Consider the following 20,148-nt stretch of genomic DNA (forward strand, 5'->3'; position numbering starts at 1 on the left):
TGCAACAGGCGCACACGCCCATTCAGTTGAATGGGACGCGCCACCCCTTCCGCCCCGCGCACATGCCGAGGCTTGAACGCGTACGCTCAAGTCCGCGTATGGTGCGCCTGCGTATGGCGTGGGCGCACTGTACTATTGTATATAACGAGACATGAGTAGCCATGAACTTTGGTATCCATGGAAGGTCCTGGTACCAAATCTCAGTGGATACTGCCATCTTGACCACATTTTGAAGTTCTTCATCACACATGTCCCAGTTTTCATCTGAGACATGTTGGATGGTATGCATTTGGTTAAATATGAAAGGGTCTTAACTCAGGAATAAAGCGTATACAGTGACACTTCCACATTTACTGGGGATAGGGCTGAAGGAACCCTATGAATGTGGAAAAAATACAAATAAAAAACAATATTGTTTTGTGAAGTCGAAGGCTTTCATGGCTGGCATCCATAGTTTTTTGTGGATTTTTGGGCTATGTGCCATGCTCTAGAAGAGTTTATTCCTGACATTTCACCAGCATCTATGGCTGGCATCTTCAGAGTACAAAGAATTTCTCTGAAGATGCCAACCACAGATGCTGGCGAAACATCAGGAAGAAGCTCTTCTAGAACATGGCCACATAGCCCGAAAAATCCACAAAAAACTATTCTTTTTACCTAAGAGAACATCTCTGTAGGAATCTCCAGGTCCTCCAGTGCAACTCTATGGTCAACATCTGCCAGACATTGATCACAGAATCATCCTAAAGGACCTACAAATGCCTAGAGAAGTGTTTCTAGGTTCTCCAGCACAACTCTATGGTTAAGAGTTGAGCTGGAGGACTTAGGGATTCCCAGAGAGAACATAGTCATCAAAACTGCAAATAATCAAATCCACAAAATTCAAAGTGGCAAATGTGGAAGGCCAACTGTACTTTGCCAGCAAAAGGTCACAGGTTCAATCCCTGGAGTGTCCAAGTAGAGTTAGGGAAGATCATTCCTGTATAGTACTCAGGAAATGTGAGCCACTGTCAAACAATTTAAACAATACTGGGCTATATGGGCTAATGATCTGAATTGGTTTAATGTTCCAAGACATAACCATGGGCTTCTTTCTTGAGGGAAGATGAAATCTGTCAATTCAGTTTGGTATCTCAATCAAAACAGAAACAATGACCATTTACATAGGAGGTTGAGAGGCTCACTGCACAGAAAATAAGGCTGCATTTGCACCGCAGAAATAATGCAGTTTGGCAATGATTTAGCTGCCATGACACAATGCTATGGAATTATGGGATTTGTAGTTTTGTGAGACATTTAGCCTTTACCTGTCAGAGAGCTCTGGTGCAACAACAAATTACAAATGCCAGGATTCCATAGCATTGAGCCATGGCAATTAAAGTGTTGTCAAACTGCATTATTTTTCCATGTATATGCAGCCTGTGCTATGTCTTATGGGTCATGCATCTAGTGTCAACCTCAAAAGAATTGTTCACTTTGAGGGACCCACATTTTTTTAAAAAAACCCAGCCACTGGGGGGGGGGGGGGATAGGTTGTATGTTCCTGATGTGTGCATCTATTGTCTTTGTCTTCCCTCCTAAGCAGACAGTGTATTTGCTTACCGCTATTTACATCTCATAAATCTAGGCTGAGTCATAACTCTTAAACTGCACTTTATTACTAAGTGTACCCTTAATATCTCCATCAAAACATATTTTTCAATGCCACATTGGCAGGCCTGAAATCTTAAGCTTCTTTCCTAGAAACTGTAATGTCCACCCACACATTAAAAATAACCATATATAGTAGTGGTTACTTTTTTTCTGATGAGCACAATGTTCTTCAAATATTATCTATTTTCTGAAAGGGCATGTACATGCGCAAGTGCATATTCTTCATCAGTCCCAAGGTGCCTCAGGGTGTATACAGAGGATTGGTTGACTGACCGAGACCGAACATACTGTTACACCCCCCCCCCCCCCCAAATTTGCTGCATGGGACGGCTCCCTCATCCCACCCAATGATAGGACCAGTCTGCTTGGGGAACCTACATTCTCTTACTCCTACATCACATCATTTCCCCTGTGTGTTTATCAATAACAAGCTGACACTTATTTCCTAAGATAGGATAACACTCCATCCGGGCATGTGCAATTGTCTGGCTGGAATCCTGTTGCTTAGTCCCAAATAAAGTAGAAATGGAAATAATATTTCAGAAAATTTGAAAATTAAGATATATATATTTTAAAAATGTGTTTGTTAAGTATGCAGGAAGCCCTGGTGAGAAGTTTGGGGCTTATTCTGATAATGCTGGTTTCTGTGCTTAAAAATAACTGCACGTGAATTTTGCACAAAATAAATCCTATAGTGCAAATTCTTCCAAAACTGTGCAGTTTTTGAAAACTTTGTCAGAGCGGAAAGAAAACTATTAAAACTGCTCATTGCTTCCTTTGAGAACTAATTTAGTGAATAATTACATCCTAAAATATAATACATTCATTGCATCAAGACATAGGTAAATGCAGCTGATTCAATGGCTTCACTAATTGGAACAAATAGGATTTAAGCCTGTGTGAAATTGTTCCTCTTGTGCAACTCTGCTTAAGCACTCATGAACTGAATACATCTGATACACAACAGCCAAACAAAGTACAATTGTATGTAGAAGGGAACTTTTACAGGTGCCAACAAGATTCCAACTCATATATTTGAGCACTCTCCAGACGCTGTTTCAGTATAAAAAGTAGGTAGGAGTCTTGTAACACTTTAATGACTAACTCATTTATTTTAGCACAACTGTTCATGGGTTGCAGCCCACATCCTTAGATGTGCTGAAGTAAATTTGTTAAACTTTAAATGCTGTAAGACTCTTTCTTCACGTATTTGTCTTCAAGTCATTTCTAACTTATGGCGATCCTAAGGAGGGTCTTTTTTTTTTTTTTTTGCAAGACTTGTTCAGAGGGGGTTTGTCATTCCCTTCCTCTGAGGCTAAGACAGTGCCCAAGATCACCTAGTAGTTTTCTCTGGTTGTCCTGGCCCAACATTCAAACCACTCCACCACACTGGCTCTGTTATATATTTGAGCACTCTTATTATAGGTTGATTGTCTCCATGCTTTTCCCCATGTAGGTCTCAGTTCCTGTTGTACCACATCATACTTTTTGGTTAAACTAAGTCATGCCAGTCAGAGTTACAGGTTTGTATTGACAAAGACACTCGGATGTGCTGACCACACTGATACGTCTGAATTGTGCAATATTGACTTCTCAAGGACAAAGCAGAATTCTAGCACTTGCAGTGGGAGAAACTGAACAAACCACAGATCTCTTGGATTTAGGCTCTATACATACCAGCACTTTGTGCCAGCCTGTGGGTGCATGCCTTGACCCCGCCCACAGGGCATCATGATGCTGCGTGCCCTTCCAGATGGCAGGCACCATCATGATGCCCCTCCAGTGCTGCATCCACATGATGCAGCACCGAAGGAGTGTCATGAAGCCACACTGCCACAACTATGGTGCCCTTTAGAGGGCACAAAAAGGAGTGCTTTTTGCAGCTCTTTTTTGCGCTCTCTGGAGGCCAGATCGAGGCTGCAGCATGAGGTTGCTGTGGCCCCGATCTGGCCATGAAAGGGGTGGCTGCATGTCGCCCGTTTGTACAGCTTGTTTATTGTGACGCTGAAACAAGCAAAGATTAATAATCCATGTTGGTTTATTTCTGTCTTATTTGGGCAGAGAGACAGGCCAGATTGTTACATTCAGACATCATGACATGCTAGCCACAGTCAAAATTCTGGCTTGCCATTTCAGACAAACCTGCTACAAACTTAAACTGACCCAAATGTTCATGTTTTATTAAAAAAATAATTTCAGTGACAGGCAAACTCCCCCTCCCCCTTTACAAAACAGTAAAGCAAACAATCGTTTCCAAACTGAAAAATTACACCCAGTTTTTCAAACCTGACTGCAATCCTATTATGGATGTTTTCTTGTCCTGGGGATATCCCTTGGGTGAGTGTGAAAAGTCTGTTCCCTTTTGTATATTGGCAGCTGGTGACTTCCATGTTAGTGGAGCAGCAAATCTGTTCTTAGTTTTACTTTGAAGCTTAAAGGACTTACTCGACTGCTGAGAACTACCACTCAAACAGGTTCAGCACCTTAGATAATGCATGAACATCCAGAGTCTTTCAGCTGCTCAGAGTGTCTGCCTACCTTTACCCAGTTCTGTTGAGCTTACCTTTGCAGCTGCACCAGCAATAGTGACAGGAGAAAAAAAGCAAAACATCTCTCCTAACTCTGATGTGTGGCACCCTGGAGTGTTCATGGGAATGGGATAGACCAGGCCACTTTCCAGAGGACCCCAGAACCCCTGGGGTCCCTTTAAGAGGGCTGTACCACATGAACATTTGGGAGGAAGTTAAGCCAGCATGACACAGTGGTTTGAGCATTCGACTATGACTCTGGAGACCTGGGCTCCATTCTCACTTGGCCATGAAACCTACTGGGTGACCGTGGGCAAGTCACATGCTCTCAGCTTCAAGGGAAGGCAATGGCAAACCTCTTCTGAACAAATCTTGCCAAGAAAACCCCATGTTAAGGTTGCCTTAGGATCACCATAAGTCAGAAATTACTTGAAGGCATGCAACATGCAGTTGGATTCTCTGAATAGCTTGCGATCTCCAAAGCAAACTGGCTGTCCTGGATTCTAGCTGAGGCACCACTTCCTAATGAACAATGACAGGCTTTTACTTAATCTAGTCCTTGTTTTATCGAATTCAGCATCCCTAATCCTCGCTTTGTCTGCACTTGCAACATCAATCTTCCAGCAATTGAAATGTGAAATCTTATTATATAGTGTGATCAATAGCCCTCAAATGATGTTAAGTCATTCATCGCCGCATAATACTTACAAAGTGATTGATTTACCAGCACTATTGTTCCTCTCTGGACTCAAAAGTTCTTTGGTTTTTTTTAAAAGCACAACATTACAAACACATGACAAGAAAAAAGTCATAAACATCTGGGAAATGAACTGAAGGCCTACAGCCCAAGATTTTTCCCTTTCTTTTATGGAACACCTCATAAATCTGGAAATATTTGGATTTCTGATTACAAATGACATCTATCAGGCCTAAATTCTTTTGTCAGACACATATTAAAGTAGAACCACTGAATCATTTGGATCTGCCTATGTGTTTACACCATACCCATCCACCCCCAAATCTCCCAATTTGGCAGGGACACTCCCAATTACTCCTTTGCAATCCCAGTTTTTCAGCTGCTTTTAACATGTCCCACCTTCTCTCTCTTCCCCTACCACTATTCCTCTTTGTCATCAAATCATTTCAACTGCTGCAAAATGAGTTCAAAATGCAAAAGGATGCAATATGCACTAAGTTAAGTCAGCTGGGGAAGGAGAGGAGGGAGAAGGGAGCAGAATCTTGCCCTTCCCAGTAGGTGCAAGCTCAAGCAAACTGCTGCAGCCTCTCCTAGCTTCTGTGTTCTTCCTCACAATGCTACTTGGACACCCTCCCTAGCTTTCATATGTGAATTGTTGGAGGGTATGTTACTCACTATTCATCAGTTGATTCAGTGGGTCCACTCTGGTTAGAACTAATTGACTGCCAGGGACTTTCTTTTAAGTGGCAACATTGCTAAACAGTGTGCCAAAGAGATAGAAATGAGGGACAAACTGGCAAAAACCACCACATTGTTGAAATCCAGTTCCCAATTTATTTATGCTGAGTTTCCTCTTCCCGTTGCTCTGCAGTTCCTCACTCCTTCCTGCCCAGGCTGGTTTGTGGCAGAGGTTTGTAAATTTTCATCTATTAATGTGATTTCTTTCCCCTTCCACAATATACCAGCCCAGACATGCACTTCTCCTTACATCCCCCCCCCCTCTCTTTTCCCAGTCTGTGCTTGTTTGCTTCACTGTTCTGATAAAATTGAGACCGATCCAGACATGCGTCTGGAATTGCGTATTGTGCTACAGGCCACAAATTTTCCATATAGAAAGGAAAATCCCATATGCACTGCAGATCAGGATGCTGGGAAATGATGTTCGCAGTGCTCTCCTGGTCATGGAGAGAACAAGCAGCTGGAAAGACTCCTCAGGTTCCTGTCCAAACTGCTTATCTCAAGGAGCCCCACAAAGGGGAGAATGGTGTAGATGTCACTTGCTAACATCTGATCAGAACCATCTTGGTAACTGTTCATCTGGGATACTGCCAGGCTGAAAATGCAGGTTTGGAAGGTCACATTTGGTTATTAACAACTGTAAGTGTAAATTCCCAGTAGTTATGAGATAATAAATTCAAGTTACAATCTCATAGCTATTGAACAGAATGCTTGCCAATAATACCATAATACACAGAATCCCCAGATCAATAAGGCATTCTGGGGGTTGTTGCCCAAAACTTTCCCAAGCTCTGCTCTAGAAGTACACGATCCTCAGAGCTGTGTCCTGCTAGGACTGTTGAGCCTTCATTCCAGGATATCTTTCCTTTTGTTTCTCTCGCAAATTTCCAAAAGATTTCAGGCATACTCATCCTGATATTTTAAAGCTTCTGTCCTACCAGCAAGCCTAGAAGCAGACTCTCATGACAACTAAAAGATACGATAATAGTCGCATAAAGTATCCAAAAGCCGACAAAACCAAGCAGTCGATACCACACAGCAGCTGACAATGGATTTATGACAAGGCTGCTGTGTGGTTGGAGGTGAACAGATACTCCACCACAGGAAGCAGGTCTTTCTAACCTTTGGCTGGGAAGCTGCCAAGCAGTCAAACAGAGAGATGGTGAAGGCAATCAACAAGTCAGTAGGGACAAACAGAAGCGTTCTGCAAAACTGCTCAGGCTGAAATGTCAAATCAGAATCCAAAGCTTTAAATGGTCTCTCCTAAACTGCACCGCCAAATGTGTGGAACTACACTCTCATCATTTCTGGACCCTGTTTGTGTGGGTGAGTGGGTGGCAGAACTTGTAGCCCTGTCAATAACAGCAGGCAGCTAGGCCGGGGGGAGTGACTTTATAAAATGAAGTTTGTAACATGATCCCTGCTAAGGTGGCATCCCTCTTAATGACCTCTTAATGCGGGCATGGACAACTTTGGCCAGTCAGGAGATCAATTTTTACTCTACGGGGGTCCACTCAGGGCTGCATCAGTTCCAGAAATGTACCTTTTCACACTTTTCCAAAGTGTAGAAGTACCAGATGTTCATTTCCAGGGGAAGGGAGACGATATCTCTCACACAGAGAGAAGTGCACACATACAAGCAAAACCCTGCAACTTGTTTTGCTGCAAAAGTGCTTCTCCTGGGGTGGCCAACTGTGGGAGGCTATGGGGGCATATTCACCCTTGGAGATACCTTGAAGAGTTTCAGCCTCCCCCACTGCACCCCACTGCAAAGAAATAAAAAAAATATTTTGTCCCCAAACACCTTTATGGAGAGCATTTTCACCATGTAAGGCATTTCAGTTCCAGAAGAATCCCTTTTTTAACAACGGAAAGTGAGGAGAAGTTACTTCTTGTTCACTATCTGTTTTTTTTAAAGACTCTAAAATGGCCCTGGGATGCCAAAAATGTGGCAAAAATGCCCCCATATCCCCAGAGGGCTTTTGGTGACACAAATGTGAACCCTGGTCATCAGCATGACACTGTTCACATTTTGCCAAACCCTGTTCTAGAGGTTTACAGGAGCAGCAAATCGTTTTTTTGAAGGACAGGGGACTGGAGGCCACTAAAATGCACCTGAGGGCCATATATGACCCATGGGAATAATAATTCTCACCACTGTCTGAAAACCTTGGGGCCCATAGATGAGGGATATTGCCACAATGGGCTCTTTAGCATTGTATAATTTTGCACAGAAAATTCTGAGTTTCTTCATGGTGTCAAATTTGAACATCAGATTGGGGCCCATAGAAGATGAGGAACCTCTGCAGGTATGACTGGTTATTTAAGTATACCAAGTTTCTTCATGGTGTCAGATCTGAACATCACATTAAATTTATTCACATATTCAGGCACAGCCTGGAAACAAGAAATCTATCACACTTAAGAAACAGCAGTAAAGAGGGTAGTTTACCTGGATCGTCTAGGAAGGCATCCAAAGTTGGCCATGTCTTCTGGTCTGAAGCGAAGGTGCCATTAGTTGAATTAAATTCCTCATAATTTCGGACACACTTGTGCCTTAGATTACCCATGAAGAGTTGGAGCCCTATGAGGGCAAAAACACTCAAGCAAAAAACAGTCAGGATCATCACGTCTGCGAGTTTCTTAACTGACTGGATAAGGGCACCTACGATGGTCTTCAGACCTAAGGAGACAACGGTGATGAAGTTTACAGACTGAAATATAACCACATATTCTCAACTGAGAATGTTTACTCAAGCTAGAAGTGTCAGTATTTACAATTCACCCATCCCAAATGTTTCCCAGTTACAAATGCATGGCAGAGGTAGAATTCCCAATGAATTTCACCTATGGCAAAATTCAAGGCAAATTGGGAAGGTCCAGCTCAGGCAAAACATTGCTTGGGATTCTGAGAGAAATGAAAAAAATTGCCAAGGAGTGACGTTTCCAGAGTTCCTACACTTTTCTAAGCAAAGTAAAAAGTATCTGACCTTTAAATTTAAATTTCTCAATTTCTTCCTATCTAAGATTCTTATCTCCCTTACTAATATGATTCAGCTCTACTGATTTCGATGAGATTTGCCATTGATTCTATGGAGTTTGTATTATTGTTATTATTATTATTATTATTATTATTATTACCCTCCTGTAATATAAGTGAGATGTAACAATGACTCATTTTATATTTATAACAGATATCTGATGTATAGTGATAGAATTTATTTGGTGTTCTACAGAACTTTTTAATACAGAAAAATAGCTGTGACCTTTTCTCCACCCCGTTAGATATGAAGAATATGTATATTGGATAAAAACAACCTTTTATTGATGGCAGCTACAAGAAATCATGCTTTGGTAAATATAGTCAGCTTATTTTAATGTATAAACCTAGTTCACATCCATGTCATATGTGTTTTGCTTTTCTTGTTCCGTCTTTTGCCCCTGGCCCCTTCTTTGCATTTATATATTTAAAATTCAATTTAAAAATATTTTTTCAAAATTTCAGTTGGTTAACTTTATGAGGCTCAGCATTTCAGAATTTGACATAGGGTGAATCTGGATAATTTCTCAAAATGTGGATGCTCATAAACTATTTGTTTTAATGCTAATGAGTCTGTGATTTGTCGGAAGAGACATCTGGATCTTAACATTTGGTGGGATCAAGTTTTACTTTGCATGAGCCAAGTGTTTATTGTGGAAGAGGTAAGCGGATTGCTAAAAAGAAGAAGAAGAAACTCATTCCCACAATGTGCAGTAGGCAGCAGTTCCTTAAAAGAAAGGAGGTATTCCATAGAGAACTGATTCGGCTGATTGTGTTAGTCATGGTTTTGTGGCCAAACAAATCCTCACAAAGGCAGTGCTGTTCAGAGGTATTCTTCTGCAGGGAACTACAATGGCCTTTTCGACATTTATTCCAGAGGAGGTGTTCCTAAATGGGAAGATCAGCTGAAATCGTGTACCAAGTACTTCGCTTATTTCATATTTCCATGCAAGAATGAAAATGTTCAAATGTTTTATCCTCACTGAACAATATTTTGAGATTTTTTTTTGCGGGTTTTTGATAAGGTCATTTTGCATTTCTTTTATTATAGAAACTCAGTATACTTAACTGCTTACTTAACTAGAATATTTAACCAAGATCCAAAACACACTGCAGAAATAACCCAGTTTGAGAGTGCTTTAACTACCCTGGCACAATGCTAAGAAAATCTGGGAATTGTAGTTTTGTGAGACATTTAGCCTTCTCTGTGCGAGAGCTCAGATGCCACAATAAACTACAATTCCCAGGGTTCTCCAGCACTGAACCAAGGCAGTTAATGCAGTGTCAAACTGGATTATTTCTGCAGTGTGTTTTGAACCAAAATATAAGGATACTTAACCAAGTAACCTTTTTTTAGCTTGACTGTCTCAAACCTGAAGGAAATGTCATTCATCCATACTTCAATTGATAGTAGAATGGACCTCCTTCTCCTCATGCAACTGATGCCTGATACAGTAGCATTATGATCATTGCAATAGTGTTAAAATAATCACTAAGTAGTGACTGTGAATACAAAACAATTACAGGTGAGTGAATCTAGGTAACTGTTTCATAGTCACGATCACTACTTAGTCATGATTGTGACATAGTGCCACAATCATAACTCTGCTCCAAACCTGCTTTAAATTAGATATGTTGTTTAATAACTTTTTAAGGGGGGAGGGAAATATATTGTTTTTATGCTGTATGTTATTTTAATGTTGTAAACCGCCCAGATCGGTTCGCCACAGGGCAGTATATAAATAAATAATAATAATAATAATAATAATAATAATAATAATAATTATTATTATTATTATTATTATTATTATTATTATATGCTTTACTAGGCATCAGCAGCATGAAAAGGAGATCCATTCTGTCAGTGATCACAGCATGATAGAATGACACTTCATCAGGTTTGGGAGGAGCTGGGCCAGAAGAGGTTACTTAGGGCCTGAACAGACAGGCCAAAATAAAGCTGCTTCTGGTCACTTTGGAGGTGTGCTGTTTAAATGACACATGCACGTTAAGAGGCCAGAAGCTGCACCAAAGCTGCACTCCAGTCCTTAGGACTGGAGCATGGCTTTGGTGCAGCTTCCAGCCTTTTAGGACACATACATCACTTAACTAGCATACCTCCAAAGTGATCTGAAGCAGCTTTATTTTGGCCTGTCTGTTCGGGAAAGTGTTTAGGAAAGTTTCTCTTTGGACTTCACCCCTTGAATCCCATGCCTAGTCAGTGATGGAGGGTATCTGGGGGTGTTAGTGCCTAAAATGTAACTTTTCCAAGTCCAAGCTCTGGTAATGACAAGCAAGCTTTGCTGAAAGAAATCTGGCCCGCCTGCCACCCAAGTGACCACAGAAAGTGGCGTCAAAGAATGTCTCCAGCTATCCTAGTATTGTCTGCTCTGACTGGCAGCACTCTCCTATCACTAGCAACCTCCATTCCCATTCAGCTGGAGACTAGGACTGTAAATCTTTGCTTATTTCACTTTTCTATGCAAGAATGAAAACATTCAAGTTTTATCCTTACTGACCAATACTGTGAGATTTCTTTTTTGCAGGTTTTTGATAGGGTTATTTTGCATTTCTTTTATTACAAAATATGTGAATGTTTTTTTTTTATTTTGTTGTTTTGTTTTTTGTTTGTTTTGCACCAAAAATGAGATTTGAAAAATGGAGCTTCTTTGGAGAGGGTTGGGATTGTTGTTGTTTTTGGCACAAAAAACATATTGCTAAGCTATTGCTGATAATGATGAGGAAAGTCCCTGTCCCTTTACTCTCTCACTTTGGTTAAAAATTCCCTCCAAAACTGGCAATTTTTAATGCAGTGTCTCTACTTGTTGAGACTCCCTTTTTTGCTGAGAATGAGAGAATCTGTGAATATTCTTTGCCCTCCTGGATGTAGAGGTATAAGAAAAACAGGTTCTTCTGCATGCAAAGAATGAGCCCTCTGAGCACCCTTTTCTGCTGAAGAGGCAGCTCAAGAGCCTTGACTTGAAATGAATCTGGTGCACACCTTAAAACTTTCCCCAGATTCCTCTACAACTGAAAAGCGTTCTGTGCCAAAAGCACACCGTTTTCTTCAAAACCTGGGAAACCAACTTTTTCAAGCTCTGAATTTCTCAGCAAGGAAATAACATGGGGAAAATGTGATGAAGGCTGAAGGTTTGAAAACCAGGATCTTTCGGGATTGTTCTCATGGACTGCATCTGCATCCAGTTCGACACCACTTTAACTGCCATGGCTCAAGGCCATGGAATTCTGGGAATTTCAATTTGTTGTGGCACCAGAACAGAGCCATTCCCAGAATTTCACAGCCTTGAGCCATGGCAGCTAAAGTGGGGTAAAACCAGATTATTTCTGCAGTGCAGATGCAGATTTAGAAGATCATAGCCACAAAGCCTGGGTAATTGACTGGCAGATGAAATGAATTCATTTTAGCAATGTAGGAACAGAACCATCTAATGAGGCAGGCAGGCAGTCCACCAGTTAGAAACCCACTTGGATATAGTTTCTAAAGGTGCATCCAGAGCAGGGATTTTCTTGCTGCAGTCTGTTAACTGTCAGCTTGATTGTGTCATTTATTGTTCCAGGATTAGGCTTTCTTTTTTCTCCTTTTAGCACTGTGGGCTCAGGATTACCCCAACCATAACAGCAAACAAGCACAAATGTAGCTGTGTCACCTTTTCCCACATCAGCAACTAATGCATTAAGTCTCTCCTATGCACTGTCAATTAGCTGAGGTTTTTTGTTGTTGTTCATTTGTTTATTGAATCCCAGGTGGCTCAGTTGGGGCAAGAACAAAAGAAAAATGTTTTTCTTCTTCATCATCAAATACACAATTGTGTGTATACAGTTTTTTTTTTTAAAAAAAAAAACCACTAAAATCACCTTTTCTATTGAAAACATATCTTCAAGGGCACCATCTCATTCTGAAGGGGCTTCAGACATGGAAAAGTAAGAAGACTTCCAATACAAGGGAACATCTGGAAAAACTTGGTCTTTTGGGTGTTTGAAGGTGCATCTACACTGTAGAAATAATGTAGTCTGACACTACTTTAACTGCCATGCCTCCATTCGACAGAATTTGTAGTTTTGTGAAGTGCCACCACTCTCTGGCAGAGAAGGCTAAACACCTTGTAAAACTAGAAACCACAGGATTCCATAGGATGGAGCTACAGCACAAAGTGATGTCAAACTGCATTACTTCTACAGCGTAGATGCACTCTTGAGTCTGCAGTTCCCAGAACCCTTTGCCATTGACCATGCTGACTGCGGCTACTGGAAGATGAAATCCAAAATATCAGGCTGACCAGATTCCTTGTTGTTGTTGTGTACCTGCAAGTCATTTCCGAATTACAGTGACCCTCAGGTGACCCTATCATAGGGTTTTCACGGCAAGATTTGTTCAGAGGGGGGTTATCTTTGCCTTCCTCTGAGGTGGGGAGAGAGTGTGACTTGCCTAAGGTCACCCAGTAGGTTTCCTTTGCTCAACAGGCATTTGAACCCTTGTCTTCAGAGTCATAGTCCAACATTCCCTTGCAAGGATATAATGGATAGAATAATAAGGGGACCTTACAGGTTGCTGTCCAACTTACAAAAAGCTGAGTGTTTAATGAAATACTAGTTACCATGTAAAGGAACACAGAAATGTCCAGGGGTCCTTATACACTACAAAGTTATAATGTTCTGATCCCACTTTAATTGCTTTGGTTCCACCCAATGGAACCCTGGGAACTGCAGTTTGGAGAAGGATGTTTAGAATTCTCATCCAGAAACCTCTAATACCAAACTAGAAACTCCAAGATTCCACATGGCATGGCCAAGACAGTTAAAGTGGAAACAAGGCCATAATTTTGTAGTGTGAAAGGTGCCCAGGAAAAGAAACTCAGTAGAAGTTAAGAAGGTTGGATCTGTTTGTTGCGGTTTTGCTAAATTCCTCCTTTTTCCAATGTAATTTCGCTTCATTCCAACTTTCAGCCAGCTTGTAGTCTTTGTGGAAATCTACAAAGATATTTATTTATTTGGAATATTTGTACCCTGCTCTTCAGCAAGAAAAACTCCAGAGCACATTACAAATGGTTAATTTGACAGTTCCATGCCCTCAGGTTTACAATCCTCTCCACACATTTCTCCTAATTTACATTCTTCGGTATGCATTTTTCCCTATTCTATACATTTTGCAAGATTTTTCTCCAATTGTATCAATAATAGACATATTTTGTATACACTTTTCCCTAAGCTGTGCATTTTTGCATGCATTGTTTTGGTTGGACAATGGTGTCCTGTGCCAGTTGGGCAGTTCCAGGAGTTGTAAAAAGGGAACTTTTCCAAACTCTAGTGTAAACTGCACACAGTAAAGTCATACATAGACAAAGCTACTCCACATAGTGACATTTGTTGGACTCCATCACAAGATTATGAAAACATTCATGGCCTGCCCTCTGCAAAAACTGTTGGATTTAAACTACCATCATCCCTACCCAGCTTAGCCAGTGATTGAGTATGATGGGAACTGTAGTTTTAGCAGCATATGGACTCTCCATCCCTATTCCTTGCAGCCAAGGTGGGCAATTGTAGAGGACTAGGGGTCTCAATCAGTATGCCCAAGACACCTTGGAGGCCAAGCCCCACGGCAAAATACATATATTTTTGTCCACAAACATCCTCTAAGGATAAAAGGAGCATTTTCACCTTGTCTTAAGGCCCTCAGGGGTTATTAAGACCCAGGACAAATTCTGTTTATAATAACAGAACACAGAAGTCAACTTCTATTTAGTTCCTGGTTATGAAAAACTTCTCCTGGGACTAAACTGACCCAGGGAGAGACAGCAGAAAATGAACCCATGCCCTCTAGGCAGCAAATGGGAGTGTTTGGGACCAAGTTGTTTTCTGGTTTTTTAATATATATATTTTTAATAATTGAAATCATAATCCACTGAGAAAGGTTTAAAATTCATGAATACAATATATATTGTGGAGCAAATGGGTCAAATCAGAAAACTACATCATTCCTTAAGTTCAGATGTTGAGATAGTGGCAGAGGATGGTTTTCCAAAGAATTAACAAAAGTCAAAAAGTTTGAGGAGAACTGGTTACCCTGTTTGGGGCCAATTTTTGACCCCTGAGATGGCTAGGGGGCCACAAAAATGACACTGTGGGCCCCACCGTGCCTACTTTGCCCACCCATGATCTACAGAGCCAGTGTGGTATAGTGGTTTAAGTCCCAGAGACCTAGCTTCAATCTTGTTCTTGTGTACCTTCAACTTGTTTCCAGCTTATGACAACCCCAAGGTGATCCTATCATGGGGTTTTCCTGGCAAGATTAGTTTAGAGGTTTGCCATTGTGTTCCCCTAAGACTGAGAGAATGTGACTCATCAAAGGTCACCCAATGAGGTTTGATGACTGAGCTGGGAATTGTAGTCCAACATTCAAACCACTAGGCATGCTGGTTCTCCTAGCTTCAATCTATCCAGCAATAAAGCTCATTCAGTGACCTCTGGGCAAACACCTGGTGCCAATCTAGCCTACCATGTATATATAGTACTTCACAGGGCTGTTGCTGTGAGGAGGTAGGGGAAACCATGTAATGTCCTGAGCTCCCACAAAGAAAAGGTAGAAAAACATTTTAAAATGTGTGTATAACCCTTTGTTAAAAAAAAAATTTGTTTTGCTTGCTTACTTTCATATCTACTGGATGACAGGAGGGGAGACGGCTAAACCATAACTATTCCCTTTCCCTAGTCAATAAGTGACATGAGAGGGAGCTGTCGGATGCTATCAAGAAGTCAGGCGGTGCGGCAACCCCTGTATGACTTTTATCCTAGTATTAATATGCCAGATCTCTTATCAGAGGTTGCATTCCATCCTTGCAGTGCTGTTCAGTGTATACAAGGCAGCATTTTGATCATCTGAGGATTAAAGAATCATCTGCAGCCTTATGGAATTAAATAAAGAAAAAAAATTACAGGAATCTAGTAAATGGATAGTCGTCTTTTTTTTTAAGTCCCTAAATGGTTGCTCACCTGGGCTAGGTTTTTGGGATCTGAATGGACCCAATATTGCTAATTTTTCAGGTCAGTTTCCAGAGTGTGTTTGATTCATCCAGTTATGGTTTTAAATAGAAAGATAATCTCCTCCGTGTTGGGTATATTTTTTTTTGTCATATTTAATCTTCTCAGGCATCAGAACATTTCATTTTGATACTTACTCTCCCTCCTTCCCTGCTCTCTCTCTCTCTCTTTTCACCCTCCCCAGTATACTGCCTGTGGTTTTGTATCTACAGACAGGGATTGACATTTTGTGGGCCACTGAACCACAGTCGACAAACCATGTACAGCAGATGGCCCAAAGTGGACTTAACAAACCTATGGTGGCCACCTGCCCAGAATGACAAGGGGAAAATGAGGTGTCCACAATATGGGACACCACAACGCCTATGTGGCAGGTTGCTTTTGCATCTGGTAAGGAACACACCATCCAAGACCCCAAACAGAGTTTGGAAAAGTTGCTTTGGGGAAACTGCAGGTTTGTCTACATGGTCTAAATGAAAAGGTTTTCTCCTGCCCTTGCTGCAACCTGTCTTCATGATGCAAGGCCAAAGTCCTTATTTGACTACAGACTATCTTCATGACGAGACCAGTTCTGCATTGAATCTGGGGCACTCCAGCCTTAAACCACATTAAAAAGATTTACTTTTTGCTCTGGAAAATTATACAACATCTGGTTTTGCTGCCAGCAGGAGTCACTCACTCTGAAGTCACAACAAGGTGCCTGGCCATGTGATCAATGCTGGGCACCTCATTTTCAACATACACCAATGACAATGGTGCCAGGAAGCACAGAAAGATGCTCTGTACATAGCCACCTGGCATCACTCCAGAATGCAAAGGTAATGGGGAGAATTCAGAGGGAGGTCCAGGGCCACAATACTCCAGGAGCAGTCTGGATATTCTGGCTGGTGTTGACCCACCCTTCAAGTCACAAAATTACCTCAGTCAGCCTGTCTAGTGGTCAGACTGCAATCAAGTCTTGCATTGGCATAAAACATTTTGGATAATGCATATGTGTCAAATTCATTGTGCAATCTGTTATATTATTCGTGTGTGTGTGTGTGCTCGTGTGTGTACATATAGACTTAAATTGTGATTGTCTTTGTGATATTCAATTATAGTTGGCCACGTACAACCCCGAAAGATGTACATAGCAGCAGGGCTAGCGAAAATGAAAACAGGTGACCCCTAGGTTGCCTGTTACAAGGGAAATCTCAGGTGTTGAGGATGAACGATGGGGATGAGTGAGAAAGGCAAGCATGCAAAACATTGCCAAAGGGGCTTTCCACTCCCCAGAGTGAGCTGCCATGCTTTGAAAAGTAATTGTTAAGATCTATTCGAATTTCAGCCAGGATCCAATCTACAGGGAGAAATAATCCATCACGCTGATATGATACCATTGGAGGGCAAGAGCCTTACAGCTTAACAGGATGGACTGTTTACCGAGCTGCAAAGGCATCGGTTTAACTCCTGCTATCCAAGCATTAAATTGAACAACATGGAAGCAAGCATTCTTATTAGGCTGGAGGGAAAAGACCTTTCGGAGCCAGTGGAGGTGGCTTTCCCTGAACTTCTACGGCATTTCTCAGTTGCCCTTTACAATATGGTTTGTGTAGAAATTCTTCTACCCTCCTACCAGACCTTATCCTGGTGTTTTCTTGGCAAGATTTGTTCAGAGAGGGTTTGTCATTGCCGTTTTCTGAGGCTGAGAGTGTGGGACTTGCCCAAGGTCACCCAGTGGGTTTCTACGGCCAAATCAGGATTCGAAACTTGATCTCCCAGTATCCTAGTTCAACTTCCAAACCATTATATCACACTGGCCCTCTTTTCTTAGATTTACTTTATGTTACATAAATAGGGAAGAGATGTAGTACTTTATCTAATCCCATAACACTGTTCTTTCATTTGGGGGTAGGAAAATCGGGGAAGGATCACTTTTAGTGTGAAAGTAACATTTTAGAGGTATATTGGCAGCAGCAAAGAGTGTATCTGCACTGCACAGTAATAGTACTTTGATACTACTTCATTGTCTTGGCTGCATTCTACATGATACTCACTAGGGTTTGTACTGGGTGAGATAGGATTCTTACCATTACCCTGAACTACAAGCAGCAGAATTTGGCTTAGAGTTCTAAGCACTTTCCTAAACTACAAATCCAAGCATTCTGCAGGACAGAGGTATGACAGTTAATGTGGTAACAAACTACTATAATGATGGAACATAGAACATAGCTTGGAAACATTTTCTACTCCTCAACCAGTTTGGGGGATTGGCCATGCCAGCTAGAAGATTCTGGGATTTGTAGTCCAAAAAAAGGCGCTTAGCTCAAGTAGATTAAAAAAACAAACCAGCTTTTATTCCTACTCACATGGCTAGCAGTGGCCATTTTTGAACAGAAACCCCTGGGAATTATAGCATCTTATTCCTAAAGGGTTTTTGTTTTGGTTTGTTTTACAGAAAACAGTAGTTGCTGCTACCAGAAAACACTGGAGAATGAGCGAAGGCACAAATAAATAAATACATATTTTCAGAGAAGTATTGTCTGAAAATGTTTGGGTCAAAACTTTTGTTGACATCAGAGAAATGAGGGTCATGCATATGCTAAGGAAGGCTGACTCTAAAGAGAAGAACTTTTCACAAGTATGATGTCCTCAATAAAAGGACAAGAATGGGATGGGAGACTAAGGTGGTTAGGAGTGAAAATTATCCACAATCAAGTTTATGTGAAGTTGAAGGCTTTCATGACCAGCATCTATAGTTCTTTTGTGGCCATGTTCTAGAAGAGTTTATTCCTGATGTTTCGCCTGCATCTGTGGCTGGCATGTTCAGATTTGGGAGAACTGTCACTTAAGCAACTTCACCTAGAGATCTGGCATTGTGCCGATTCTCACTAGTAAAGAAGGAGCGAGCAAAACAGGAATGGTATCCCCTACATACCACTTAAATATGCATGTGTGTGGTGTCTTTTTTGGCAAAATACTATCACTTCTGGAAGGCTTTGAAAAGCCTTTCAGGAACACTGTACATGAAACGCTGGACTTATCTTCCATTAAAAGGAGAGCCAGACTGTGGCTCTCATACTTTGGGGCAATGGATTCATGCTGGCTGGAGGATTCTGAAGTTATTAAGCCAAAATAATTTTTTCAAGCTTTGTTTTTGCCATGCAATAAAAACAGAGGGAAGCCTGACCAACGTAGGGATTGTTAAGGACAGAAGAGGAAAGTTGGCTCTTCCTTTTCCAGATGGCATCAGCAAAATTTTGCTTTCTCAATCATAGATTCAGTCATCATGGTGCTGGAGAAAGCCTTATGGCTCATCTAATCCAACCTTCTATGGGATGCATAACCTCCAAAAATTACAATGCCTTCAGCTGAGGTCTGTCCAGCCTTTTCTGGAAAACCTTTCATGAAGAAAAATTCACCATCTATAGAGATAATCAATTTCACTGTGAAATCACTCCCATAGTCTCTAGTGTTCAACTTAAATCTACCTTCCTCTAGTTTAAATCCATTAGATCTCATATTATTAACCTGTGGGTGCCCAGAGAGGTTTCTCTTGAAAATCAAAGAGCAGTTTTGGAGAGGTGATTTAAAAAAAAAAATCAGAATCATAGCAAGAAGATGATCAAACTCCCATTTTATACAGGAGAAGATATGCTTATGAATGAATTTGAATTTGAACAAGCCCCCAAATGTGAAGATTCATGTAAATCTGGGATTCTTCACAACAGGGTTACCAATTCTCGAGAAATACATTTATTTATTTCCAATATTTTCTAATATTCTTCCATCTCTAGTCTGGGATCCTACCAGAAATAAGAAGCCAGGGGGCGGGGGAGAAGTAAAACATTAATAATAGCAAACAACACCAAGCTTTGGAAATCCAAGAGCATCCCTCCATCCTATTTACCCATCCCCATCCCCAAAGTCTCCTGGGAAAATCAAAATGCATTATTTGTGTTATTGCTCTTAATGGCATCCGTACCAGATGTTGGCAATCAGCAACAATACACATCAAACACCTTTCTTGAAAGGACAAGAGAATTTGTGATTAGCACTTCTGGTTATTAGCTCCTTGTGTCTTATCTTCTCCTTTATGGAATGCCTCCTTGACTATGCCTTTTTGAAAATAAATAGCATGGTCAACACATGGCAAGGGAGTTCCATAATTCAGTGAGTACCTCCATGCGATAATGTCCCATTTTCACTATAGATCCAATAGTTGGGCTGAGAAACATTGCTCTTTGCAAAGCTATGCATGTTTACTTGGAAGTCAGTCCCACTAAGGTGCATCTACACTGCAGAATTAATTTAGTTTGACACCACTTCAACTGCCATGCCTCCTTTCTATAGACTCCTGGGATGGGTAGTCTGGTGAAGCACCAGCACTCTTTGTCAGAGAAGGCTAAAGATTTTGTAAAACTACAAATCCCAGGATTCCCTGGGATGGAGCT

At 41.2% G+C, this 20,148-nt stretch overlaps 1 protein-coding gene across 4 annotated transcripts in view; it reads right to left on the reverse strand.

Annotated features, from left to right (window-relative positions):
• Positions 1–20,148, reverse strand: part of SCN5A (sodium voltage-gated channel alpha subunit 5) — a 334,766-nt gene that overhangs the window by 187,452 nt on the left and 127,166 nt on the right. For all 4 annotated transcript variants that reach the window (XM_089533641.1, XM_089533640.1, XM_089533639.1 and 1 more), the window contains one exon: positions 8,069–8,299. In XM_089533641.1, coding sequence (XP_089389767.1) covers positions 8,069–8,299 — 231 coding nt within the window. The remainder of the gene's footprint in view (positions 1–8,068; positions 8,300–20,148) is intronic.

This window comes from Sceloporus occidentalis, unplaced genomic scaffold (genome assembly GCF_023333645.1).
Source record: "Sceloporus occidentalis isolate IW3139 unplaced genomic scaffold, rSceOcc1.0.p SCAF_7, whole genome shotgun sequence".
In the NCBI taxonomy this organism is placed as follows: Eukaryota; Metazoa; Chordata; class Lepidosauria; order Squamata; family Phrynosomatidae; genus Sceloporus; species Sceloporus occidentalis.